At 53.0% G+C, this 26,911-nt stretch overlaps 1 protein-coding gene across 2 annotated transcripts in view; it reads right to left on the minus strand.

The window, feature by feature from the left end:
• Igsf21 (immunoglobin superfamily member 21) overlaps nucleotides 1-12,857 on the minus strand; it is a 223,572-nt gene extending 210,715 nt beyond the window's left edge. The window contains exon 1 of one of the 2 annotated variants that reach the window (XM_042272224.2): nucleotides 11,878-12,409. In XM_042272224.2, the coding sequence (XP_042128158.1) occupies nucleotides 11,878-11,947 (70 nt within the window). In that variant the 5' untranslated portion in view covers nucleotides 11,948-12,409. Of the gene's footprint in view, nucleotides 1-11,877; nucleotides 12,410-12,749 lie in introns of those variants that run through there. The other variant, XM_042272225.2, reaches the window with a different exon arrangement.
• Between the last annotated feature and the right edge of the window lie 14,054 nt (nucleotides 12,858-26,911).

Raw genomic sequence — 26,911 nt, forward strand, 5'->3', positions numbered from 1 at the left:
CCCTCTGTCCAGGCCACCTGGCCTTCTGGCAGTTTCTGTGCCTATTGCTTCCTGGTCTCCACAGTTCCCCTAGGCTACTGGTGACCCAGTCCCTGCACACACATCCCTGCGATGGTCCCTCCCCTGAGTCCCCATGCCACCTGGAGTACTCATGCAGGAAGTGCCCCAGAAGCCAAGCCGGTTCCTTGTCTACCAAAGGCTCCCTCCCCACCCAGTGGCTCACAGCTCACATCCACTACCACAGTCTACCTGATCCATGCCACCTGCTCTGCATCACACTTAACATTTTTCCTTAACGCCCCTCATTATTTACTCAGATAAAGCCATTTTAAAGAAAGAGAGAATTTAAATCAGGGACCCAAATGGCAAGCCAACACCAGTTGCTTTAAATAAACTGAGAAACCAATGACAAATAGCACCACACTGGATGTGAGGTGTCTTGCTACCTCACACTTCTGGAGGGCTTGTGGCCCCAGCGATGGATCTCTGTCTTAGACAGGGCTCTGCTATGTAGCTCAGGCTAGCCTCCAGCTCATGATCTCCCTACCTCAGCCTCAAGAGTCCTGAGAAAACCAGTATGTCCCACCCTGCCCAGCTCCCAGCTCGTTATCTTTTTGCTGAACAGGGAGGCTAGCAGGTGGTGGCAGAGATTTCAAGATGGACGGCATCCCCTGAAGTGTCTTCCTGGGCTGGAAGGACAGGAATGAAAAAGAGAAGATGCGAGAGCACTCACCCCCACCCCACTCACGGTGGCAGCACCTTTCCACACCTTAAAGAAATATGGCACAAGCCGGGCGGCGGTGGTGTGCACCTTTTAATTCCAGCACTCGGGAAGCAGAGCCAGGCGGGGATCTCTGTGAGTTTGAGGCCAGCCCGGTCTACAGAGTGAGATCCAGGACAGCCAGGACTACACAGAGAAACCCTGTCTCAAACAAACAAACAAACAAACAGAAAAACACCAAAAACCAGCCCACCTGCAGGACTTGCTAAGGTAGAAACATCCCTCTGAACCATCCCACACAGAGGCCATCAGCCACCAGCATCCAGGAAGTTCTTGCCAAATGTCTTGTGTGGTCACAGGGACTGAACCTTGTTGACTCAGTCACATGGACACTGAGAAACTTTATTTAGTGTTTATCTTTTTGTGTGTGTGTATGCGTGAGTTTGCACATATGTGTATGTGTGTATATGTTGGGGAATATTATTTTTTTTTTTTTGGTTTTTCGAGACAGGGTTTCTCTGTGTAGCTTTGCGCCTTTCATGGGACTCACTTGGTAGCCCAGGCTGGCCTCGAACTCACAGAGATCCGCCTGGCTCTGCCTCCCGAGTGCTGGGATTAAAGGCGTGCGCCACCACCGCCCGGCTGGGGAATATTATTTTAAGGTGTGTTACTTTTGTTTATATTGCACTTGTTTAATTCTGTGGATCTCTGTTACTGTGCCTGTGTAAAACACCTGATGGCCTAATAGAGAACTGAACAGCTAATAGCCAGACAGGAGAAAGGATGGGAGGGGACGACAGACAGAGAGAATAAATAGGAGAAGTCTGGGAGAGGAGAGATCTAGGAGCAAGAGAAGGAGGAAGACATCAAGGGCCAGCCACCTAGTTACACGGCAAGACATGGAGTAAGAAATAATGAAAAGGGGCTGGGGATTTAGCTCAGGGGTAGAGCGCTTGCCTAGCAAGTGCAAGGCCCTGGGTTTGGTCCTCAGCTCTGAAAAAGAAAAGAAAAGAAATAATGAAAAGTATACAGAAATAGAGAAAGGTAAAAGCCCAAAGGCAAAAGGTAGATGGGCTAAATTAAGAAAGCTGACAAGAAACAAGCCAAGCTAGGGCCAGGTATTTATAATTAAATATAAGACTCCATGTGTGATTTATTTGGGAGCTGAGTGGTGGGGCCCTAAAAGAGCAAAAACAAACAACATGTGTATGTGTGTGTATGTATTTGTATGTATGTGTTTATGTGTACTTGTGTGTGTTTGTATATTTTTGTGTGTATACAGTGTATCCCCCACCCCACGTAGGCCTGTGTGGAGGCCAGAGGCTGATGTTGGAATATCTTCCTTCAGTTGCTTCTTCACAGGTTCTCACAGGTCTTGGAGACCCTCTTTTGTCTAGATTGTCAGATTAGCAAGCCCCTGGGACCCACCTGTGTCTGTCCTCCCCCACTCCCCTGCAAGTCCTGGGATTATGGGTGTGCACCATGCCTGGCTTTTTCATGGGTTCTGGGGATCCCACAGAAAGCACTCTACCCACCAAGCCATCCCCCTGGCCACAGCTGTGGCCCTAGACTGTAAGCCCATGAAGGTCAGGACTAGCTCATTCATTCTCCTTTGGATTTTTAGAAGTCATCACGGGGCCTGGTGCAAGAACCCTGCATCTTCACCTACGGCACAGAGGCAGAGGGAGGTGAGAACCAGGGAAGACCTAGCTGGCTCCTGAGCCTAGAAGCCACTCCCTGCAGCCCTGGCTGTCCTGGAAGCCACTAACCCTGCCTGCTCAGGCAGCCCCAGCCTCAGGAGCCTCCACACAGGCTCCCTTGCCTCTGCCTCATCCCACCTCAAGCGCCTCAGTCAGGCGACAGGCCCAGACTCCCACCCCCAGTCCTGCCATACACACCGCTTCCCCTCCCAGCAAGCAGCGACCCACTTTTCGGCAGCAGAAGTGAACAAAGAGGTCTTTGTGAAGTGGCCATCACGGCTGTCCCCACGGCGCTCCTTCCGCCCCTGCCTGGGACAGTAGGTGCCCCGTGACAATTAGCAGCTGTTCACCTGCTCTCTGGAGCCAGGCACCTGGCCTTTGGCTATTATATAGCTTGAATTTCTGCTTGACGAAATACCAGCCAGGCTGGCTCAGGCGATGAGCCATGAACGCTAACTACAAATACAGATGCCAGTCCCCTGCCTACCCCCCAGCCTGGCCTTTGTGCCCCAGAGCCTCTGAGCTACCCATCCAACCCAGCAAAATGCCAGGGCAGCCCCAGTGGACGCCTTCCTTTGGGTGGGGTACGAGTGATCGGGAAGGAAGGGACTGATGGTGGTGGTGAGATCATGGGAGCGCCCATGACGAGTGGCCATCAGAGGAGCCTCGGCTGTGACAGAAACCAAAGGGCAGAGAGGACAGCTTGGTAAGGGACAAACACCCGGCAGCTCAGCTGTCTCGCGCCTTGGAGGCTCCTGTTATTTATGAGGCTGGGGACTCTGTCCCACCCCCATCCCGGACTGCTGCCACTCTCCACCAGCCACTAGAAGACCCCAGAAACCTTCTCCCTGGGCTCTCCAGGGACAGGAAGCTGGACCATGTTCCCCACATTACTCCACATGTGCTTAGGAAAGAGTTCTTCCCATCCCTTGCCCCTGGGTTTGCCTTGGTAACAGGGAGGACAAGCCGGGTCAGGTGCGCAATCCTGGCAGGAGGATTGTACAAGTTCAAAGCCATCGTGGACAATTTACCGAACCCCTGCATCAGAAATAAAAAGTGCTGTGTGTGATGACGCAAGCCTTCAAGCCCAGCACTTGGGAGGCAGAGGCAGGAGGATCTCTGTGAGTTTGAGTCCAGCCAGGTCTACCTAACAAGTTCCAGGACAACCAGGGTTGCCTAGAGAGAGTGCATCTAAAAAATAACAATGACAAAGTTTAAAAAAAAAAAAAAAGCAGTGCTGTGGCATGGCTCAGATCACTTTGTCTATGGCACACTTTTTCAGTCCTGGGTGCTAAAACAAGTAAAACAAACAAACAACTGAGGAGGAGGAGGAGGAGCTAGTGTCCTCCTCCTCTGACCCCAACATTGCTGTTCCAAGGGTTTGGAACTTGGGAGGTTCTTTACAATGTCACCATGACTACTCTGCACTGTGTCAACTTGTCTGGACCATGGGCGGGGGTCCCACCACTCTCTGAGAGCCAGGGGTTGTGATTACAGCGGCCACATCTCATGTCCTGGTATGTCCTGTACCAGGCACCAAGGCTTCCTCACGTCACCTGACATGCCTGTCCCAGCAGCCTTGCCCAACTTGTGCCTTTGGGGAAACCAAGGCTGGGAGCAATGACGGCCGCCTCAAGTTCATACATGGGGCACATGTTGGAGACAAGCCCTGACCAGTCAGATGCCTGCTGGAGACTAGACATTTCTCCATAGACAGTACCCTCTCCCATCAGTCTTGGCTCTGGTCCAGGCAATGCAGTCCTGGAAGACCCCAGTCAGGACATCGGCAGCCATGGGCAGTCCCTGAAGGGCAGCGTATCTTCCTAGAGGCTACATCAGCCCTGGCAGCCAGCCATAGCAACCATTCATCACCCAACAGAGGTTCTGGAGTGTTCCCAGGTATAGGACCAAATGCACTTTGGCTCCCAGGCTCCAAGCACAGACCAGATCCTGGGCCTGGCTAGCAGCAACCTCTGCGTGCTGCCCACCACAGTCCAACACCAGCCTGGTCGGTCACTGGTCACCCCTTCTAGGCTCAATGGTGTATTTTTGTTCTTCCATCTTCCTTGGACCCCTCTGCACTATCAGGCATATCCAACCTCTGGACAGTGAAAGACATTGTAATAAAACCACACACACACACACACACACACACACACACACACACACACACACGCCTCTTAAGGCTGTCAGTTAGTTTATGATTTTGTGTCACATTTGCAGCTATGCCAAGCCATGTGTGACCCTGTGACCTCTGGACCAAGAACTAAACAAGGGCTTGACTGTGTTCTTGTCCTCACAGCCTTCGGGGCCCGCTCGCTCGCTCGCTCATCTCCAGGCCCCATTCGTGTAACCTCCTTAATGATTCACTCTCTCTGAATGTTTTCAAGCCAGGCAGTACTGTGTGGAGTGTCCACACCCTGGGGGTCCTCCGTAGAGGTCCCTTTAGGTCTGAGGTGGCTGTTACTAGTGGAGGGGACTGTAAGATGCAAAGTCAGCCTGCAGTAGTGACATGTGACGGATGGGTCCAAGTAGCCTGTCAGAAACTTCCGGACCACAACCCCCAGGGCCCATTACACAGGAGTGTGTCCTGTAAAATCTCCCTCCCTCCCCCAGCCCTCACTTTTCACTCATTTATAGTTATTTATGTGAGACAGGGTCTCGTGTAGCTCTCACTGGCCTCAAACTGTGTAGCTAAGAATGACCTTGAACTCCTGATCCTCTTATCTCTAGTGTAAGATTACAGGTGTGAACCACCATTCCTGGTTTGCATGGAGCTGTTAGCCAGCAGGCTAACAACGGAGCCATGCCCCCACTCCTAACAACGGAGCCACGCCCCCACTCTCCTGCTTTTGCCTTTTAAAAGACGAAGAAGCTAAGACAGAGGTGGTCAGGGTCAAGCCTAGGTACACTGTGCCAGGAAGTGACTTGCTCTGACCCCAATTCAAATGGGGACTGGAACTCAAGACCACTAGATACTGAGCCATAAGGAAGAGATGGAGGTGGACCCAGCAGACCTAAGTGTCCCGCCCAGGGTTTTCTAGCAGGTTCTTCTGGAGCCCTTGTAGCACTGACCATTTCTGGGATGTCAATGTGCTAGTTAGTAACAGGAAACACTCAGGGCTGAGGAGGGACAGGCAGAGGTAGAGCCAGCCCCCTCACTAGGGGGGCCTTGGGCTGGCCACTGGAGCTACCCAAGGCTCATAACCTAGTCTGCAAGACGGGGAGGCTATCTCACCAATAGGGGTTCCAAGAAGGTGTAACACAAACTGTGGGTGCATCTGTCTGGTACAGAATCGCCGCTCAATAATTCTTTTCCTCTCTCCCCCTTCCTTTTTCCTCTCCAACATCTGTCACAGCCGAGGGCAGCACCCCCTCCCCCGCCCCGGGAGCACACTGGCGATAGGAAGCTCTTTGCTCTTCCCACTGTCTTCTACAGTTGACTGGTCTGCCTAGATACCAGCCAGAGTGACTGTGCCCAGTCAGTGCACAGAGCTGGACAGCAGGAACATTCTCATACTGCCAGAGGCGGGGGACAGGGCTTGGGGTAGACCTCATTCATTCATTTGATGGCCACTCTAACGATCTACCACCAGTCTTCTGCAAAAGGGGCTGTTGTTCCAACAGCAGAAGGCTTTCCTCGACAGGAAGTCCTCTTGTGTATCCGGACTAAATCTCACATGCTGCAAACCTTGTCACGTGTCTTCTAGAGAAGCAGAAAAGCTGCCTGTTGGCTCCTTTAAGCTGGCACGTGTGTCTAAAGGTTAAAGATGACCTATTGATCTATAGAGTCCTGTGCTGGGCACCACTATGTGTTATGGGAAGAAGCAGTAATGAGCAGAAACAAACAAGGCCCCTGTCTCACTCAGTAGAGGTGACAATGTGGGTCTCAGATGGCACTCAGTGGAAAGGCAGAGCACAGGGATGGGACCAGCCACCTCTAGCCAATGGACCACATGGTCCTCCACACACACAGGGTCTATGCTGCTCTTTGAAGGAAGTTGGCATGCCTCCAGAGTGGCTGATGAGGAGAGTGTGGAGGTTCCCGTCCAACACCTTGAGCTGGACATGCCAGGAGGCGACTGTGGCTAACACAGGGATCTCCCCTACCAGAACCTCTAGCAAATGCCTCTGAGCTGTAACTGGCTTCATCTCAGCTCTCTTCCTGAGAGGAGAGTCTCACCAGCACCAGGCCCTGGGAAATGACAGAGGTCAGCTTCTGAGGGCCTCGTTGGCAAGGAGAGCATCTAAGTAGTTCTCTGTCTTCTCGATGCTGCATGTTCAGGTTCTATCTGATGGTCCTGTCTTGGGGAGGCCTGACCTGAGGGCGACACTTGCCTATAGCTGAGGCCACTTCTTCTTGGAGACACCAGAGTGCAGTGGGGAGCAGCTGGGGGGGGGGTCATGCAGCCCAAAGAGCTCGGCTCACTCACTGACACGTAGTTTGGAATTGCGTCTCAATCAAACCCAGAGCAGACCTGTGTGCCTAGGAGGTGGGAGAGAGCTGGCAGACATGCCAGCACAGATTCCTTCCCGGGCTAAGATCGAGTCTGCATGGCAGGGCCCTGCTCCTGCCCTTTCTCTGCTGCTCTGGGCTCCATAATGACTGCCTTCAGTTCCTCACTTCGCACCCAGGGTCCTTCTACGGAGCCTTGACCAGCCAGGAGACACCTCTGATCTACTGGAAACATACAGTGGGGCCTTGTCACCCTGTTTGTGCCCTGAAATTTATTCCTAGGAATGGGAACCCCCCCCAGGAGTGACACCCTAGGCTTCACCATCTGTGGTTGAAATGGAAGGAAGGCCCAGCACCTTCAGCACCCGCTCCAAGTGGCTGCGGCTGCCTTCAAGGACCGTGCAGGTGTGTGTGGACTGCTTCAGACCTGGCAGAAACTCCAAGTCTCCACTCACAAAGGATTCTCAGTTTGGCTGTTATTTTAAGGGGGTGGGGTGTGAGAGTGGGGGAGGGGAGAGAAAGGAGTTGGAGAGGGAAGGGAGGAGAGGAGAAGGGGAGGGAAGGGAAGGGAAGGGAAGGGAGGGGAGGGGAAGGGAGGGGAAGGGAAGGGAAGGGAAGGGAAGAAAAAGTCCAGAAAGGAAGGGAAGGTAGCGGGAAAAGAAGGGTTGGGAAAGAAAAGACAGAGGAGTTCATCTTTTCAGGAACGTGTTCTCCCACCCCACCCCCCACCCCGCTACACACTGGGATGAGGTCATGCTTGTTGGTCCTTCTCTTTGCAGACATACCCTGCCCCCAGCAGATGCCCACTGATTTTCTTAATGATGACAGTGTCTACCAGGGACACGCCCTCGCCCATCTGTGCAGATGAACACACTGAATAATTCTCTTTCACCTTGAGTTTGGTGAAGGGTGAAGTATGCAGACAGACCTGGTTCCCTCAGCCATCCTCAGAGCTGGGCCTGAGGAAATCGGGAGGATCAATCTTCCCAGGGCAAGGAGCCCAGGCTAGGAGGCAGACAGCCCAGTGCTGGCCCCCTGCTCATCCCTTACTGACTGGGTGACCTTGGCAAAGTCACTTAACTCCCCTGAACCTCAGTTTCCCCCTCTGCAAAATGGGACTAATTTTATGTCTCAGAGGGAGGAATAAATGTGAAAGAAACACTTGACTAGAGTACTCACAGCCATTAAGCAAAGGATCCACCTCCCACGGAGCTGTAAGCATCATTATGGTGGGTGCTCCCTTGCTTGGTCAGGTCCACATCCCCACTGCAAAGCTCCATCCTGCCATACTGCACACAATATGATGGGCTGAGTCTACAAATGAGTGTTCAGTGGGCCGGGGAGTAGCAGAGGGGCAGAGGGGCAAGCCAGACTGCTGGCCATCAAATTAAAGACCCCCGGGCATCCCTAAGACCAGTGAGCAGAAACACTGGCCCCCTGCAGTTGAAGTTCTGGATGGATACAAACCAGAACATCTCCTTAAACCCCATCACCTCCCCCGCCCTCTCTGCCGGGGCTCGCCAGAGTCCAGTGAGACTCAAGTGTGCATGCAATCCATCTTCTGAGTCAGGGGATCCAGGCAGAAAGGCATCCTTTAGAGGGCACCTGATAGCCTTAGCCAGAACACCCTGCCCACTGGAAATCTCTGCTGCCAGAGGGAACAGTAGAAAGAGAGCCTGGGGCAGGGCCAGGAGGGAACTGGAAGGAGCTATGCTTCTGTTGTGATTAATCTTAAAGAATGGAGCCTCAGTTTCCTAATCTGTAGAAAAAAGGTTTGTGAACCCACCTTGAGGGCAGGAATGAGGACAGACCACTACAATGGGAACTACTGAGGAGAAAAATCAAAATCAAACCACCTGATTCCAGCTAGGATACCAGGGCAGGAGTGGTCTAGGATTGTATTTAAAAAAAAAAAAATACTGTGAACAAAGACTTCCAGCTCCAGGCACTGGCCTAAACCAAACTAGGTCAGCATAGAAGCACAGCACCCTGCTCAAGGCAGTGGGATCTTAGGGGTGGAGGTGAAAGCCACAAGTTCAGTGACCCTGGAACTCAGAAGTTGCTCTGAGCCTACTAGAAACTCCCTTTTATAGTAATTCGATCTCCCAGGGAAATGCTCTTGGGTGTGGGGAGGTGCGGTTTAGGAAGGGGCGGGACCATGGGGGCGTGGATGGTGGATAGGGGTCGGATAGTCAGTCTTGGCCAAGTCCCTAGTCAGTCCCTAGCAGCAGCGGGTGGAGACACACAGAGTGTGGTGTCCCCACGCGGTGAGGGGGGGGGGGTGTACAGAGAAGTCGGTATACCTGCTCATAGAGCAGAACCCCCCACCCCCCGCCGCCGCCTTCGTGAGCATCGTGGAACTAGCCCTCAGCCCACACCTGATGACACCCAGCTGCAGAACTGGAGCTTGTAAAGCCGCGCAGCCCCCAGCACCATGGACTCCAGCAGGCCAGGTCTCTGGACCCTTTTAGCTTTACTTAGGTCTGCCCAGCGCCCACTGCTTTCAGTGGAGAATGTTTTAAGGCCGAACCAGGCAAGTCCAAAGAGCCTCATCTCTCCCTCTCCCTCCTCAGCCTGACGCACTTTCTCTCTTTCGGGACACTGCGCAGTGTGCGGTTTCCTTTTACCCAGATCAAGATACTTCAGGGGGTCCCTAGGCGATGTTGGAGCCCAGAGAAGAGCCTGGTGGTAGGAAGTGGGGCACAGGAGTGTTGCAAAGACACTTCTCCAACTCAGCTTTTTTGCTCTGCCACCACAATGGTCGTACCCCTCCAGCGGAAATGACTGTCTGTGTCCTTCTCAGGGAGGGCCAATGTGCTTCTGGGTGCGCTGCCTGGAATCCACCCTCCCACATCTTCCCAGGCATCCCCTGGCAGGTGGCTCCGCAAAGCTACGCCAGATGCACGGATTGTGGGCATCGCGACCGCCTGCAGGAAAGGCGCCCTCCTCCGGCGTAGCCCGCTGGTCACGCCTCGAAAGGACCTCCTCTTGCTCCTGCCTCCCGTGATGGCCTTGCCTGGAAAGGGAAAGTGGATCTTTCCCGGAGGATCTCAAAAAGAGAAGCCTCTGTCACCTCGGGTTCCCTGCGACCAGCACAAAGTTTTGAGACCGAGAGATGTGGGACTGCGGAGCTGAGAGGCGACGTGTACCCCCACCCGCGAGTCCCGGTTCCACGCGTTCACCCGGGTGCCGGGAGACAGCGCTTCCCGCAGCCCGCAGAAGCTAGCGGAGCGGAGCTGAGACGCCAGTGCGCCGGGATATAGCTCTCTGCAGCCGAGCTAGAGACCAGGGCTGGCGGCTCAGGCGCGAGCTCACAGGGTGGGGTCCTGACGCAGTCGGGGTTCCCCACCCGGCTCTTTCCATTCCCTCCCCTGCTTCTTTTTACCATGCGCATTCCAGGTTGAGGGAAAGGGGTAATTCCGTCCTGTCCCCAACCCCCAATCCCGCTCCCTGTAACGTCCAGGTGAGGGCTCCAGTGCGTTTCCACAAAGCCCAGAGCCTTCACGGGAGCGCTGGGACCCGGACCCTCCCACACACCATCTTTCTTTCAAGAGGCATCCCAAAGGGGGACCCCTCGCTCCCAAAGTTACAGCGAGATTTGACACACTTCAGAAAGTATTTGCTCCCATAAAGGATAGGAGGTACAAAGTACCTGCCTGACTTTCCTTGAGGGTCACACCAGCCCCTCCCCCATTGCCTACAGGACCCACACCTACACTCAAGTCCTCCCATCAGTAGACTAAGCCCTTTTCAGTAGACTGAGGGGGTTGGAAGAATGCAGGTTATTTTAGGGGCACGCCCCTCGGAGGACAATCTCAGAGCTCATCTAGGCCCTTCCCAGTATGGGGGACAAGGACTGACCCTCCACGATGGCCTAAACGGGACAGAGGCCAAGGCCCTATTGAAGACAATGGCTACTTTCATACTCTCCCACCTTCCGGGGGAGCCATACTCTGATTTCAAAACCAGTGGTTGTGGCTGGACTTGAGAAGGCCTCTCTCTTTACGCCCTCTGGAATCCCTTCCGATGACTTTGTTGGCCCTGCCTCTGCCCTGCTGGGCAGGCATCTGCCCCTGTTCCCTGCTGGAAAGGTCGTCAGGTTTGGCTTCCCGTCATTTAAGACCCACCAGAGGGCAGTGCTGGGCAGGATGCCCCTCCTCCCAGACGGCCCCAACCCCGGCACCCTAGTTGCCCAGCACGGCTAGCTCTGGGCAACTCTTTGGGGTTCAGTTGCCTTCCATTTGGTTAAGCCAGGGCCAAGTCCATGCAGGACACAGAAAGAGAGAGAGAGAGAGACACAGCCGTACTGTTGGATCCCCTCCAGCCCCAGATGTGATCACAGTTCTCTGCACACAGAGCCCCAGGCTCCCTCAGCACCTGCTCCCAGACCACAAGCTCATAGGACCTGAAGTCCTAGACTACCACGTGTAGGTAGGCACACTCCTGCCCCCGAATCACAGAAACACAGTCACCAGCATTCATGCAGCCCTCCGGGGGCCAGCAAGCACACCCAAGACACACGTGAAACGCCACACCTCACACATCCTCCCCTTAATAGGTTCACACATGGCGTTGACACTCTCACACACTTCATACCCTGATGAAGGAGTTCACACCCCCAAACACTCAGACTTTCTCTCCCACACCTCCATGTAACTGATCTAGACTCTCCGACACCCTTCACAAACACAGACCCACACACCACCACACAAGGCACATCTGAATGGACTCCCCTGCCCTCTCCACACACAGCTGATTCTTGGACACTCACATACAGACGCAACACACACACACACACACACACACACACACACACACACACACACACACACACACACACACACACACCCTGGCACAGACCCACGAAGGCGTTCTCCAAAAGACCCACTCCAGGACTGTGCCTGCAGCCCGAGACTCGCAGAGCCGCCCTGGCCCGCGCCCTTCTCGGTCCCCGCGCGCGTCCCCTGGCCCCGGGCTCCCGCGGGCGCCCGCACACTCACCGCGCGCCAGGTCCAGGATCGCGGCTAGCAGCAGACAGGCGGCGCGGCGGAGGCTTGGAGCAGCTCGCATGGTGCCCAGGAGCTGGCGGCGCTGGCCGGGGCGGCGGTGGCGGCGATCGTGGTGGCGGCTGTGGGTCCCCTCGCCATGGGCTCAGACGCGCTTGTGACCCGGGCCGCCGGCCGTGGCGGTGACGGGTAGCGAGGGGCGCCACGGGGACGTCCCCATGCTACCGCGGCCCGGCCGCCAGGCTGCCCCGGGCTGCTCCGGGTTGTTAACGGGCTGCACCACCGGGTTGCTCTGGGCTGCACTAGGATGCTCTGGGCTGCACCAGATGTACTGACTGCACCGGCTGCGCCGGGCTGCTCTGCGATGCGCCGACTGCTCTGGGCTGCACCGGACCTGGTCGGGGCGCGCAGCTGCTGCCGGCTGGTTGGTTGCGCGCGGCGCCCACGGCGGCCGGAGTCGGATCCGTGGCGGCAGCGGCGGAGTTTGGAGCCGAAGCTCTCTGCCCGCGCCGCCGCGCTCTGCCCCGCGCTCGCTCTTCTCGCGCCCCCTCCTCTCCCTCCTTCCCCGCCGCCCCGCCCCCCAGCCCCCGCCCCCCGCGCCGCTCTCGCCGCTGTATTCTACAGACTTTTCTTTAATCCGTTCTGGGCTGTTCGGCTCTCGTCCGCTAAGCCGATTTATTGCAGAGAGGAGAACTCGCCCCCTCCCCCTCGGCTCCTACCCCCTACCCACCCCACCCCCGTCACATTACAACTGCTTGCTTGTGAGCCGCATCCACCTATACACACACACACACACACACACACACACACACACACACACACACACACCAAGCTTTGCTCCACCCGAACACACCCCCCCACTCCACCTGGCGGTGTCTCTGGACGCCCCCTTTCCTCAGCTTGATGGATGCGAGCACCCTCCCTCTAGGAAAGAGACGCTTTCCCCGGCGGGATGTGGATCTGTGGGTCCTGGGGCTGGCTTTGACACCATGGATGTCCTCCTTAGGGGCTTCGGGGCTTCAGTGTTCCACAAATAAGGGATCCACCCCCGCACCCCGCGCAGCTGCATTCTGCATCCAGGCAGGACCGGGCAAGAGAGGCACGACTGTTTTCTTCTGTCAGAGACCAAGCTGTCACCTTCTAATCAGGCCTGACACCCCAGCTCCTCCACTTGAGAAGTGGGGGGTTGAACCTTGTGTCAGATCATTGCTCTGGTGGCCACCCACAGATCATACACACCATTAAGCCTGGGCCCAAGATGGCCTTGGGGGCTCCTGCCACGTGAAGAGTAGACCGGTGCTCTTAGTTTTGGGGGTGGGCGGCGGCGGCGGGGGGGGGGTAGTGAAGCTACACAAGGGACCATGAGTTTGACTGACAAGATTCAGAATGGCCGGTAGGACCAGGGGGTAAACCTGGGCCCAGAAACCAAGACCCAGGGCTCCTTATACCGCGCTCTCCTGGGAAGTCCCAACTCTTCTATTTGCTAGACTGCTGCGTCCATTTGTTGCTCAGTTTACTCAGCTGGGCAATGGGTACACTGCCAGTTCCCCTGGCTGCGGTCCTCGGGAGACAGGTGGGCAGTGGGCAGTGGTTTGGCAGGTGCTGGGAGAGACTTGTGCTAGGATGCCCCACGGAGTGACCCGATCCCTTCCTTTGCCCTCTGCAGCCTCAGCACGTGGTCTCCCAAGGCAGCTAGCTGCAGCTCAGGCTTGCTCAGCGGCTCTGCTCCAGGGAAGGAGCGATTTGCATTTATTTAGATCTGAACGCATACGTTCACCTGACAAGCTTTAGAATGATCCTCTCAGTAAAATAATAATAATGATCGTAATAAACCCTTATAAATAGGTGTTTGATTACAGTTTGTCCCTATGTGGGTATTTTTTTTTTTTTTTGAATCAGACTAATTGGTTGCCAGCCTGATTGGGCTGGATCTGGCTTGAACACTGGAGTCTTGGGCCTTTATCCTTCCTCTCACAGATCTTTACTTCCTCTTGACCCTCCCCCAAGGCTCATCTTCTCCAAGCTGCTGAGGGTGAGCTTGAGGGCATCTCTCTCCCCCCAAATCTTCTTTCTGACCTAACCCAGCCATGGGAAGAGCACAACCGTTGCCTTTCTGGTCCTGCCCATCCCTCCCTTCCACCTCTCTGCTTCTGCCTTAGGAAAAAGCTATCCAGCTTTCTAAGCTCTCTGTGTGAGAGGCTCCCGGGCTGAGGAGTTCCAAGTCCTAATGCCGCCCCCCCCAGCGCCCCCCAGAGCCCCCGCCGCCCACCCCCCGCTGCCCCCTCGCCCCCCCCCACTGCATACCCAGCTGAGCTTAAAGGAAATGCATGCATTGCTGTGTGATTATTCCTGCTCTCAAAGCTGCAATGGAGAGTCAGCCAGGTGAGGGGGGACAGGCCAGAGTTCCTCAGGTGACGCCTGAGTGGGTAAGGCTTCCTGGCTACACCTACCCAGCCCTGCCATTGGAGGATGAGAGGAGCAGGCAGTGCTTGTAGCCCCTGCCTACCTGGGTGATATTAGCTCCCTATCAGCCCCACCCTCAACCAGCTGGGAGAGAGCCCTGGGGAGCTTCAGAGGGCCCGGGTGTTGCCTCCACGGAGCCCTTCTGAGAATAGCATCTGTGGGGAGGGTAGATAGGAGAAAAAGTTTGAAATCAAGGAAATGTGTTGTCATGACGGAGAGTCTTGGACCTGCAATTTGGACACCTCAGTGGACTCACCTTCATTCCCAAGTCCCCTTGACTGTCCACACTGTCCTTGAACATCACCCTATGTAAAAAGGACTGGTCACCCTCACCGGTGGCACATAGTAGGTCTTCACTGAGTATTGAATGGATGGAAGAATGAATGAAAGGCTGAATGAGAGAAGATCACTGGCTTGTCCCTTATCTCTGAGCTCAAGCTTGTCCTCGGTGACAAGCTGTGACCACAAACCTCAGAGGCCCAGGACTGTGAAGCCCAGCAGGGCCCACCAAAGAAAAGACATCTCGCCCAGGTGCAGAGTCGGTTCCCCCAGAAGAGGCCAGGCTGCCAACGCACGCCTATTACCATATGGTAATGATAACAGCAACAGCCCGCCTCCCCGCTCAGCCAGCAGCCCCGCCCCTCCAGCTCCATAAAGCACCGTTCTGGAGCCTTTTCTTCCGCTGCACAGAAAGGCGACTCCGAAGCGCAGGGAGTCAGTTAGCAGGGGGCACAGGGTGACTGAGCAAAGGAAAAGTCACCCAGGGCAGCCACGGGCTTTTAATTTAGTTTCTGTCTACTAATGGACCTGCTGCCCGCCAGAGGCAGGCCTTCCTTTTTCTGTCCTGGTACTCAGACTCATGAGTCACACTGGGCCACGCCTCTTTCTTGGGCTCTGGCCCAGCAGGAGCCACAGGCCTCTAGGCAGCCAAGGTGCAGCTGTCTGCCTGCCCCCAGCTGTGACCCCGCCCTAATCCTCTGTCCTTGGTGCTGAGACGAGCTCTCCCAACAGAGGGTGCTAACGCACAAAGCAACCTTCTCCGCCCCACTCCAGGGATGGCCCGTGCAGGTCACTATGGGGCGTTTAGTTCGCTTCCTTCCGGAGAGCGGAGAGCGGAGAGCGGAGAGCGGAGAGCGGAGAGCGGAGAGCGGAGAGCGGAGAGCGGAGAGCGGAGGAAGAGCTGAGAGCGGAGGGAGAGCGGAGAGCAGCGAAGAGCGTACCATTGGCTCTCACAGACTTGTTTCCGAGGGGTGGGCTTAGTAAGCTTGGGGACTGCTACTTAGTGAGGTAGAGAGTTCGGGGACCTGCCTCTGGTGCCAGGCTCTGGCAGAGAATTTAGCATGTGAAACAGTGACGCACCAGTGGGTCCTATTTTAGAGACGAGAAAACTGAGGCACAAAGAAGTTAAGCAACTTTTCCAGGACACAGCTAGTGACAGACCCAGAGTCTAAGCCAGGATGCACTTCAGAGCTAGAGCTCTTACATAGCCTCCTAGGCCAGCCCACATCTGCCATCGCCACAAGGGACCCGCGTGTATACACAGGCCAGATGGAAACACTTTCACAAGTCCATTGTGTCCATTTCTTTTATCCCACATAATCATCATGAAAGCTCTCCATGACAATAATTTGTAGATAAGAAAACTGAGTCTCAGAGATACCAGGAGAATCATGTAGAGTGGGTAAGGCAGGGGATTCTGAGCACAGGGACAGGTGTGTGCCCAAAGGATCTCTCTCTCTCTCTCTCTCTCTCTCTCTCTCTCTCTCTCTCTCTCTCTCTCCTTCTTTCTCTCTCTCTTGCCCTACCCGTACTTCTCTTTATACCATGAATGAACACCACCAGCATGCATCCCGGGCAGGACCAGCTCTTTATTCTTTGCCTAAATTCAACACTACTGGAAGTTATGGCATGACCCAAATCAATCGTGAGTCGGCCACTTGGAGTTAAGGCTCACTTCATGTCCTTAACAGACTTGACCCCATCTACACTCTCAGGCTTCTACACATCTCTGCAGAAGAGGACCCCACAGACTTTGGTGGGAATCTCTAGAGATGTACATGGGGGTGCTAGCTATCATTCACCTAGAGGAAGGAGTTGGAGGCCAGTGTTCTCCAAACAGGGTCCTAAGGACCATTTTCAAGCTTGTAATGAAAATTCTTGGAAAGAGGATTCCATGGCTAAATCTATTCGGAAAATGCCAGTAGTCCCCTCAGCCCACAAGAGCACAGTAAAGGCTCCAAGGAGTCCTTCAGTTCTTCACCTGTTTCTAGCTTTATTAGGTGGGAATCTGCCTTTGTTTGACAACCCTCTTCTTATCAATTCTTATTAACACTTGTGCCCCAGGATTCTGTTTGTGGCAGGGGTGGGGAGCATTGCTCTGGACAAACCTCTGGGTGCCTCTGCAGACAGGTGACAGCAGCAGCGAATAGAAATGACCACCACCGACTGACTACATGTCGTCCCACTTACTGAGTGCAGCCTGCCAGGCTAGGAGCTTTGCGTGTACTACTTAATGGAGCCCTGCACAGCCCCGTGGAGCAGATTCTATCTGCACATCCATCGAATAGACAAGGAAGTAAAAGCACTGAGAGTGAAGCCATTGCCCAAGGTCACCTGCCTGGTACATGGTAAAGCTGGCATCTAAAACCAGAAGACCTATGCTGACCTGTCTCTGCTTCCAGATCTGTTTCCCGGCCCATTTTCTCCAACCCACCTGACTCACTCCACTCTCCACGCTGCAGCTGGAGATGTCTGCTCTCTGTCCTCATGGGGCATTGCAGTCCTAATGTGTGCAGGACTACAGCTGATTCATTTCTGATCATTTGTGCAAAAAAAGATCAAAAGTGACTATTGGAAGGAAGGAAGGAAGGAAGGAAGGAAGGAAAGAAGGAAGGAAGGAAAGAAGGAAGGAAGGAAAGAAGGGAGGAAGATATGAATGGATAAATGGGTGATTGATGAGTAATTGAATGGATGGGTAGATAGATTGTGGGTAGATCGATGGGAAATGGATAAGAGGATGGGAAGATGGGTAGGGATGATGGTGTTGATGAAGATAGATAGATAGATAGATAGATAGATAGATAGATAGATAGATAATAGACAGACAGACAGGAATATATGTATAATTGGATTGATGGATAACTGAATGGATGGATGGATGTAAGAATAGTGGGTAGATTGACAGGTGGATGGATAGACAGATGAGTAGATGAACTGAGAAATTTATTGAGTGATGAATAGACGAATGAATGGATGGGCAATGGGATGGATGAACAGGTAGACATATCATAGAAAGGCATGGTAGATGTGCACAGAGATGTGGAAGGATGAATATAGATTAGAAATCATCAGCAGGATTTATTCTTTTCCTTTACGCTGCATTGTCTGGCTGTGAAGAAGTAGGCCAGCAGGTGCTAATCATTACCAGAGGTGCCAGTAGACACAGTCAAGTGAGTGACTTAAAACATGGGCTCTGGGTTTGAGCTGCCTAGACTCGAATCCTGGTCTCAACTCTCTGAAAGGCGATTTCTGACTGGAAAATAGAAAGGAAGCACTCTCTTCCTATCCAATGTGACAAATGTGAATTGATCACATTACTATACCTGCCTGGGCAGTCTCCTCCTCCTCCTCACCTGTGACATATGGATGGGACAAGAGTGACCAGTGTGGCTTGTAGTCAAATCAGATGATGCTCAAACCACGAGGATCAGCTGTGGCTCTTGAACCTGCACCCGAGGCAGTCAGCAGCACAGTGGTGTTACAATGACTCATGATCCAGTTGCTTCTGTGGTCCTCAGTTGCCCTCCCAACCTCTGCAGTGGAGGGGGAGGGGTTGCTGGACTACAGTGGTCTCAAGAGACTTGCAAAGTGTTGGCTATAATCCGAAACCAAAGGAGGGGGAGCCAACTCATTTTCATCTACAACACTTTACAGAATTATTCCATCCATTTGTGGCTTTAGACTCTAGTCTCTGAATTATCATTTCTGGGCCGAAATCTGAGGTCAGCCTTGGACATTCCCTTGTCTACTTTCCCGACACTCTGCAATTTTGCACATTACCAATAGGTGGCGCCATGGAACATGCGATTTCCCCCATATTTTTAGCCTTTTGTATAGGAGGCCCTGGTTCCATAAAATGAATCAGCTTCTTAGTCCATAAATTCCTTAGGTGTCAGTGTTTCCAAGACAAGGCATGATATCCCCAGACATGCGCCCAGTTAGTCACCATTGTGTGATGGACGAGGAAATACTGTGGATGAGGAAACTGAGTGCCAGGGAGAGGCTCCACGAAATATGCATGGAGGGGCATGTTGTCCCCACTACATAGAAGGGCGGGGTTTTCCCACCATGAATCTTGTCTCCCGGGTCTCACTGAACGTTCCGGAAGATCTCGGCTCACTATACCTCCTTCCGTGAGACTTCTCTGTTGCTTTTCATGCAGGCCCTGGGTCACATGTTCGGAAACTGAGAAGGGAGGTCTGACTATCCAGGTTAACATGCAATTGGGAGCACAATGGTGTGTGTGCCCAAGGCTTTGATTAATTCCAGAAGTCTCACAGTGAATCCCCACAGCCTCTGCCCTCCACACAACCTGCTTTCTGTCTCCTGTCTTCAGGTCCTGAAGTGTCAGAGAAAAATCCCATCAATTTACAATATGGACAAGTAGATGATTTCTTTTCTGTAGGTCTCATGATTCCCATTGGGAAGAGGCAAAGGCCGGGCTGGCTCTCCCTGACAGCTGAGACAGATCACTTCCTTCTCACTTTTTTCTCATTCCTCTTTGGCCACTAATGAAGCAGAGATGTCATTTGTGGCACTGAGCTGGGCTTCCTGGATGAGGTGAGACCCTGAAGCTCTGGAGGTGTCAGGTTAGCTAGGGAGGGAGTATTTGGGGGAAGAATCACCCATAGGAAGCCTTCCAGGCACATCACACCACAGTTCACCATTGAAGAACAGCGGGCAGCTAGAGCCTGGGCAGGGAGGCCAGAAGGTTAGTCGGTATCTCTGGAGACTGCTCAGAGCCATGTGTGGAAGAAAATATCGGGAACAGCTCTGACAGTGGGAGACAGTATTGACTGATCTTGGGATCTGGTGATGTTTGACATTTGATCCATCCAAATGACTGATTCCCAGATCCTAGAGTTCATGTCATCCTTGCAGCTCACTGCCATCACACTCTGCTATGGGCAGGTGACAAAAACCGTCCTGCAGACCCCAACAGATTACTCAGCTCTCCCTCCATGCCTGGCTCTTGTCCTCTGTCCATCCCCTCTTTCCAGGGGAGGGAGTGACTTTGCAGAGAAGTGGCTGGTGAATCAGGCTGGGGGATTTCCAAAAACAGAGGATACAGGATGCAGAGCAGAGAGTTTCTTGTTCCTCAAAGTGTCTGTCGCTTTGAAGGGGAACTGATGGACACCAGCTGGAGAGAGAGCCTTGTTAGTCCTTTTTAGACATCCATCAAAGGTGCCCAGGTTGGAGCATGACAGCACAGCACAGTTCCATATGACCAAACCCTTTGTTTAGTGTTTGATGGTTTAGAGATAGTCTTGTTATGAAGCCTTGGCTGCCCTTGATCTCATCAAGTTCTCTTCCAAGTGCTGGGGTTACAGACTTACATCACCCCGTCCTGTTTGTCAACAAGTTCATACCAGTGGTTCTTAAAGTTCACCACTATAGTTCAAGGGAACTAAAGGCTATGTAGGCTCATGAAGCTGAGTGCACGAGACAGAGAGCAGAAAGACTTGGTCTCCACCCTGAGGCACTCACAGTCGGCAGGACGGGGTGCCAACATTGGGGTACCCATCTGCACCTCTAGGCAGACCTCCATGCCTGCTTTCCACTTGGTCTCTGTCCCTCACTCACCCCCTGGTGTCCTCCAAATCCTCTATGCCCACATAAGACCCCGTTCCTGAAAGGGAGAGCGAGGGTCCTCAGACTGGCCTTTGCTCACTTCCTGAGCCTAGCTCTACCCATGGACATAGCTCATGCCCCCAGACAGAACAGCAGTGACAAACTGAGGAGATAACATCCACAGAGTCCTACCCTATATAACCAGTAGACTCTGGCCTGCAGCCTCAGACTAGCTCCTGTGGCCTCCAGCTCCTTATGAAGTCACTGCTGGGACATTGCTCCCCCTCTCATATTCTGGGGATCAAATTCAAGGCTTCACGGATCTTAGGCACATGTCCCACCAACTGAGCTACAGTCACAGTTGTTTTGGTTTGTTAGATTTGAGACAAGGTTTTAATAAGCTATCCAGAATGACCTCCAACCTTCGGAGTTAGAGCTCCACCCTCCTGAATGGCTGTGACTAAAGCCTCAGCAGCCCAGCCAGCTCACTCTCTGGCACAGAACTTTATTCATGTGATTCCCTCAGACTGGAGCACCCTTCACAGGCCACCCACCCACTCCTATCTCTCTTGCCCCACCCCTGGCACAGGAGATCTTCTGCCCAGGAAGCTGGCTGATTCTTCCTCAGGCTCAGAGCTTAGGTTTGTCTCCACTGGCTCAGGACACCCATGGTGGCGCCTTCACCAGGCTCTCACTACACTGTGCTGCCCCAGTGGGTCAGGAGGATGGTGGGAAGAAGGGCAGAGTGGAAGGAGAAGGAAAGAGGAGCGCAAAGCCTCAGTCTGCGGTAGGGCTCTGACCCGGCACATACGACCCCGTCAGGCCAGGGGAAGGTCGCAGCAGCCAGGGTGAGTCCATCCCCTCCTGGAATAGTCCTTAATCATAGCACCAAAGGTGCTGGGCCTTTATCAAGTACATTCTCCCTCATTGCAGCCTCTAACTCTCTCCTTGAAGCATGAAGTGACTCTTGAGGGACAGGATTTGGGAAGTGCAGGTGGCCAGAGCCCCTGATGCCTGCAGCCTCTGTCAGGGAGTGAGCTCAGGGGTATGTGAAAGATGTGTGTGAAGGACACATCCCAGAGCACCCAAGCCAAGGGTATCCATGGCACTTGCTTCGACAGAAGTCCAGAACTTCGTTATCAAGACAATCAAACAGTCCCTCCTCCCCACTGCCCCCTCACAATGTCAGGAGGGACAAGGTCTCTCCTGAGAGCCATTCTTCTCGGTGGTTCGATAAGCCCCATATTTCACACCCCGAGTGGCTGCCTTTCAGTGGTGGGTTGAAGTGGTTTTATTTTTATCGAGCACACAGGCATATAAATATGTACAAGGCACACAGAAGCACTTTAGGGTCTCTGGAAGGATGCACTGTGTGGTAGAGGAAACAGCATGACAAGTTCACACAGGGCACAGACTCCATGGATAAAGATGCCTGCCACCTTCCCCGGCCCATCTCCTAGAGAGGTGCCCTCTGCCCTTATACCTGGGCCAACAAAACTTAAAAAATAAAACAAGTTTTTGAAGATCTGTCTTCCCACCTTTACATTGCCACCTAGCAGCCAAGCAACCTTGGAAAAAGTCCTTCCCCTGTATCTAGCTCGGAATGGAGAGCTATACCCTGAGGTTAACTCTGCCTCCCTATAAACTTCCCAGTATTTTTTTTCTCTTAAGGAACAAATATGATGAAGAATTTGCAGTAGGATCTGAGAATGCTAATATCACAAGTCTAAGAGGCTTATCACGAATCCTCCCCAGCCACGCTTCGTGATGGCGCAGGCCAGCTGCAGTAATGCCAGCAATGGATGCTCTGGGTGTTCCTGCCTCCGCACCCATGGGGAGAGGAGCAGGGGAGGGAGAGCAACTGCAGATCTCCCGTGACAGGGCCTGACGCTTTACATACATTATTGAACTTAAACATGGCTGCGACCCTGAGTGGGAGGTATGATTCCTGCTTATGGAGGAGGTCGGAGGTCAGAGAGACAAAAGAGATTAATGAGCTGGAGAGCCCAGGCTTGAGTGAAGGGCACTTCGATGCTTTCCCATAGGTGGCCACAGGTAACTGGTCTCTCCTGGGAGGCCATATCATACCTGAGAATGTCTAGCTAAAATGTTCCACCAGACTGTTGGTGGAAGAGCCCACTCATGGAAGTGAGGGATGAGGAGATGTCTGTGGAGACTACTGCTCTCTCATTCAGCTTGGGTCAAAGCAGACTTCTCTCTCTCTCTCTCTCTCTCTCTCTCTCTCTCTCTCTCTCTCTCTCTCTGTGTGTGTGTGTGTGTGTAAATGAGAGAGAGAGAGAGAGAGTCTAGGGTGTGGTGGGCATGTGTCTAGGGTAAGACAGATATAAGAACAATTATAGTTATGATGGGAGGTCAAAAGATCAAAAGATGCTGAGTTCCAATCCCACATCTCTGCCTCTTTCACTCCCTGGCTCTCTATATCTTCTGTCCTTTTTATTTTAAGTTAAAAAAAAACCAACAGGGTTTCACTCTGTAGCCCCAGATGCCCTTAAGGAGAACCCTGGGCAGACTGGAGGGGGCAGAGACTGAGAGCCTGGCATCGGCAGGGACTAGAGCAGTAGGCTTTATCAAGAGCCTTGGTATGCACAGAGCCTGGGGGCTGATTGGAGAAGCATCATGGCTCCCAGTAAAGAGTGCAGTGTGGCTGTCAGTCGGTGGCTGCTGGTGGGGTGGAAAGAGGCTAGAAGGAAAACTGTAGAATCAGAAACCCAACTTTCCTCCTTGATCGGTTCAGTTTTCTTTCAGGGTTATTTCAAACTTCAGGAAATTTAAAAGAACAGCTCAAGTCGGCCATGCTGTTACCAGGTGGTGTGGGGAGAAAAGGGACATCCACGCTAATGAGAGGAGGGGGTAGAAGCAGAGTCTGGTGACCTCAGGTGAGGCACAGAGACCAGGCTAGACCCTGGGGCCACACCCACCTGCCCGGGTGTTTGCATCCTTGCTCTGCCTGGTGAGATGCGGAACCTCACAGTGAACCACCATTCTCGGTATCTTAAAGAGCTCAGCTGGGAATGGTCCATGGAGTCCCATCGCAGTTCAGTCAGTCTCCAGGACTTTATCATCTCACAGAGCACACATCAAATTCCTCCATACCTCTGCCTTTCTTCTTCCTCCCTCTGCTCCCCGTCTCAACCAGAGCCCTCCTCTCTGTTCTAACTTCAGGTGTTCTAGGTTCCTCATGTGAGTAGCGAAGCATGGTATTCATTTTCCCATGCCTGGCTTCTCTGAACACAATGTCCTTTTGGTCCACCTGTGTGATAATACATGTTGCTACCCCCTTCCTTTTTTCATGGGTGTATATACAGAGGTACATGCACATGTGTGCACATGCCCATGGAAGCCGGAGGTCAATGTCTGGTGTCTTTTTCCATCACGTTCTACCTAATTTGTGAGAAATGGTCTCATTGAACATAAGGTTTACTGATTTGGTTAGACTGGCTGGCCAGCAAATCCTGATGCCCTCCCATTTCTGATTCCCCAGCCCAGGGATTACAGATGTGTGGTGCTGTGCCAAGATTTTTACATGGGTGCTGGAGATTTGAACCCAGTTCCTTATCCTTACACAGCAAGCATTTTACTTAGTCCCCCCAGCACCTCCTCCCCTTTTAATGCTAAGTAATATTCCGTGCATGCAGACACTGTATTTTACTTGTCCATTTATCCATGAGTGGATACTCCATGTCTCCCACCTTTGAGCTATCCTGTGTCACACTGCTGTGAACACATGGGCAGGTATCTTCTAGACTGAGTTTCCAATTCTTCTTGGTAGGCACCCGAGAGTGGGCTTTTGTAAGGTTGGAGACTGGTCTTATAGGACTCAACAAGTACCCAGCTGCCTCTGAAGGTGATGAGCCTGGTCAGAGAGGCTGGGCCAGGATGTCTCCAGTGCAAAATGGCACTCACATCTCAAATGTCTCACTGTGGGCAGAGTGGGCAGAGTGGGCAGAGTATGTCCTCCCAAAACCACGCAGAGTAGCTCCCAAGGGCAGACCAAGCTATGGGAGAAAGTGGCCAGTCCTCATTAACGGCTAAGGACTGCTAGAGATGAGACTTCTACAGGAATAGACAGACACTTGGCTGTTTTCATTTCTTTTCTCACTGCTGGGACTCAATACCTGACAGACACCTGATGGAGGAAGAAAGTGCTTTGCCCACAGTTTACAGGGCATCACTGCTTCCTGGTGGGGAACCTTGTTGGTGGGCGACGCTGTCCATGGTTGTGTGGGGGTAGCGCTGTCCATGGTGGTGGTGGTGCAGGTGGCTCTGTCCATGGTGGTGTTTGGATGGCTCTGTCCATGGTGGTGTTTGGATGGCTCTGTCCATGGTGGTGTTTGGATGGCTCTGTCCATGGTGGAGTTTGGATGGCTCTGTCCATGGTGGTGTCTGGATGCTCTGTCCACGGGCAAGCTTGCACACAGGTCAACTATGCGGCAGATTAGGAAGCAGAAAGAACATCCTGGAAGCAAGGCTGAACCAGAACCCTCAAAGAACTGCCCCCTGTGGCCCATTTCAGCAGGCCAAGTGCCACAAATCCCCAAATAGCAACACCGTGGTGGGCTAAGGGTTCAAACACATGAGCCTGTAGGGGATATTTGAGACCCACAGCCTCCCAAAACATTGATCAAATGAGAGAGGGTGGTTAGGACATTCTAGATAAGAGATGCTGGCCAGGCTCTTTCTTGCTCATATGGTGGGAGCACCGAGAATGAGTGAATACACAGGGCCATAAAGAAGGGATTTCAGTGGAGGATAAAGGACAAGAACGGTCAACAAACTGCAGACACCACCAGGCACAGAACAAAGGCTTGGGCTGGTGGGGAAGAGTCCAAGAGGAGGACAGTTGTGTGTGTGTGTGTGTGTGTGTGTGTGTGTGTGTGTGTGTGTGTGTGTGTGTGTATGAGAGAGAGAGAGAGAGAGAGAGAGAGAGAGAGAGAGAGAGAGAGATTTGCAGTACCTCATCTGGATACGTCTCTCTGGAACCCTAACTACCCTTGTTCTCCTGCAAATGGACCATTAGAGCTTTTCTGGTGGTTCTAACAGATGAGCATGACTCCTCTATCCTTGACTGAAAAATGGTCTTCCTCTATAGAGGAAGCTCATCCTTTCCCACGACTACACAGCTTCAGCACATGTGGAGTGGCAATAGAGAAAGAGGACACCCCCTCAGGCAGCCAGGCCAGCCAGATCAAGCCAACCCTGGCAATGAACATGGTGATAGATGCCACAGCCAGATGGCTCTCGCCTATGAAGGTATGATCTTGGTGCAAGTAGCTCATTGAACAACACGGACAGAGGAAGTGCATTATGGGCTAGTTAAGGGAGGGGCTCATCTGTTGCCATTAAATCCAGAAGAACCCCCAAGCTGCTCCCACCTGCTTAGGACAGAGCCTTCCTTCTGGTGGTTAGCCAGGGTTGTGCCTTCTAAGCAGGTTCAGGCTCCAGACTGCACCAGGGCAAATAGCAAGGCAGAGATGTGAACCCCAGCCCGGCTCAGAATCCCAGGCTCTTCCCATCTCTACAACAGAGGCAGCAGGGGAGACGTCCTAGACGATGTGACTCAAGAAGTCTGAATGGTTGCATTGTGAATGAGGAGCCAGGAGTGACAGGAGCCATCAAGAGACGAGCTCCAAGCTGTGCTTCCATGGACTTATCTGACGGCCATGCCCAGGGAAGGCTGGAGGAGGCGGGTTTGTGGGCACGCTGTGCGGCTGAAGCTGCTGCTATCCTCTGGAAGAGGGAACTGATTTGTCCTGATGTCCGCTGGTGCTGGAGACAGCTGAGATCACCAGGACCCCTGGGTCTATGGAGCTGGGTGTCTGCTGGCAAAAGAAACAATCTCCAAGGCAACAGCCAGGTTGAGAAGCTTGCCGGTTGCAACCTGTCTCAGGTAGTAAATGAAGATGATGTGAACAGTGGCCCAAGGGATGTGGTATAGCTAAGAGGACTTCTTGGAGGAGGCAACAATTGAGCCGCATAAGGATATGAAGGCACAAATGGCTTAATGCCTCAAGTCACGCTCTCCATCTTTTTTCATTGGTGGATTCTAAACAAGGTCTACCACTGCGTCATTCCCCTGTCCTTCACTGGTGGATTCTAGACAAGGTCTACATGGACCATGTCTCTAACCCTAAAGGCATCCCCCTACTGCCTCTCTGGCTGCAGGAAAGGAAGGAGGGGAGCTGGGTAAAGACTACCAGGCTGGAGACACTGGCTAGGACCAGGGGACAAGAGAAAACTTACCTGAGTGAATACAGCCAACGAAACTGTCACGAGGGCACCAGTGAAGATGTGGAGGCTCTGAGTCCAGCAAGGAGGGATTGCGTGAAGAAACAGTCTCTGTTTCTAAGGCACATGGCAGCAGAAATAAAACGTAGTGAGGTCTACCCCAGCCGAAAAGTCCTTTTCACACATTTTCCTGGGTGGAGCTTGCTTTCTTGAGGTGTGGGCAGTCAGCAGCTGTGACAGATCGGGCTGGCTGGGAAGAGAAGACCCAACCTTGGGCTGTATATCCTGCCTGGGGCTCAGAAGAGGACAAAAAGGACAAGAGGCCACCCCCTCTGCAGTCCCTTTCCTGAGGGAGGAAGCCTCTGGTACTATACTGATTAGTATCAGGTGTCTTTGTGATGTCAACCATTTTTCTAGGGGTAGAAGCACAAAGCCCTGTTCTCTAAGTCCTTTCTCCTAGGCAGCCCTA

Source organism: Peromyscus maniculatus, chromosome 2, assembly GCF_049852395.1.
Source record: "Peromyscus maniculatus bairdii isolate BWxNUB_F1_BW_parent chromosome 2, HU_Pman_BW_mat_3.1, whole genome shotgun sequence".
Lineage (NCBI taxonomy): Eukaryota > Metazoa > Chordata > Mammalia > Rodentia > Cricetidae > Peromyscus > Peromyscus maniculatus.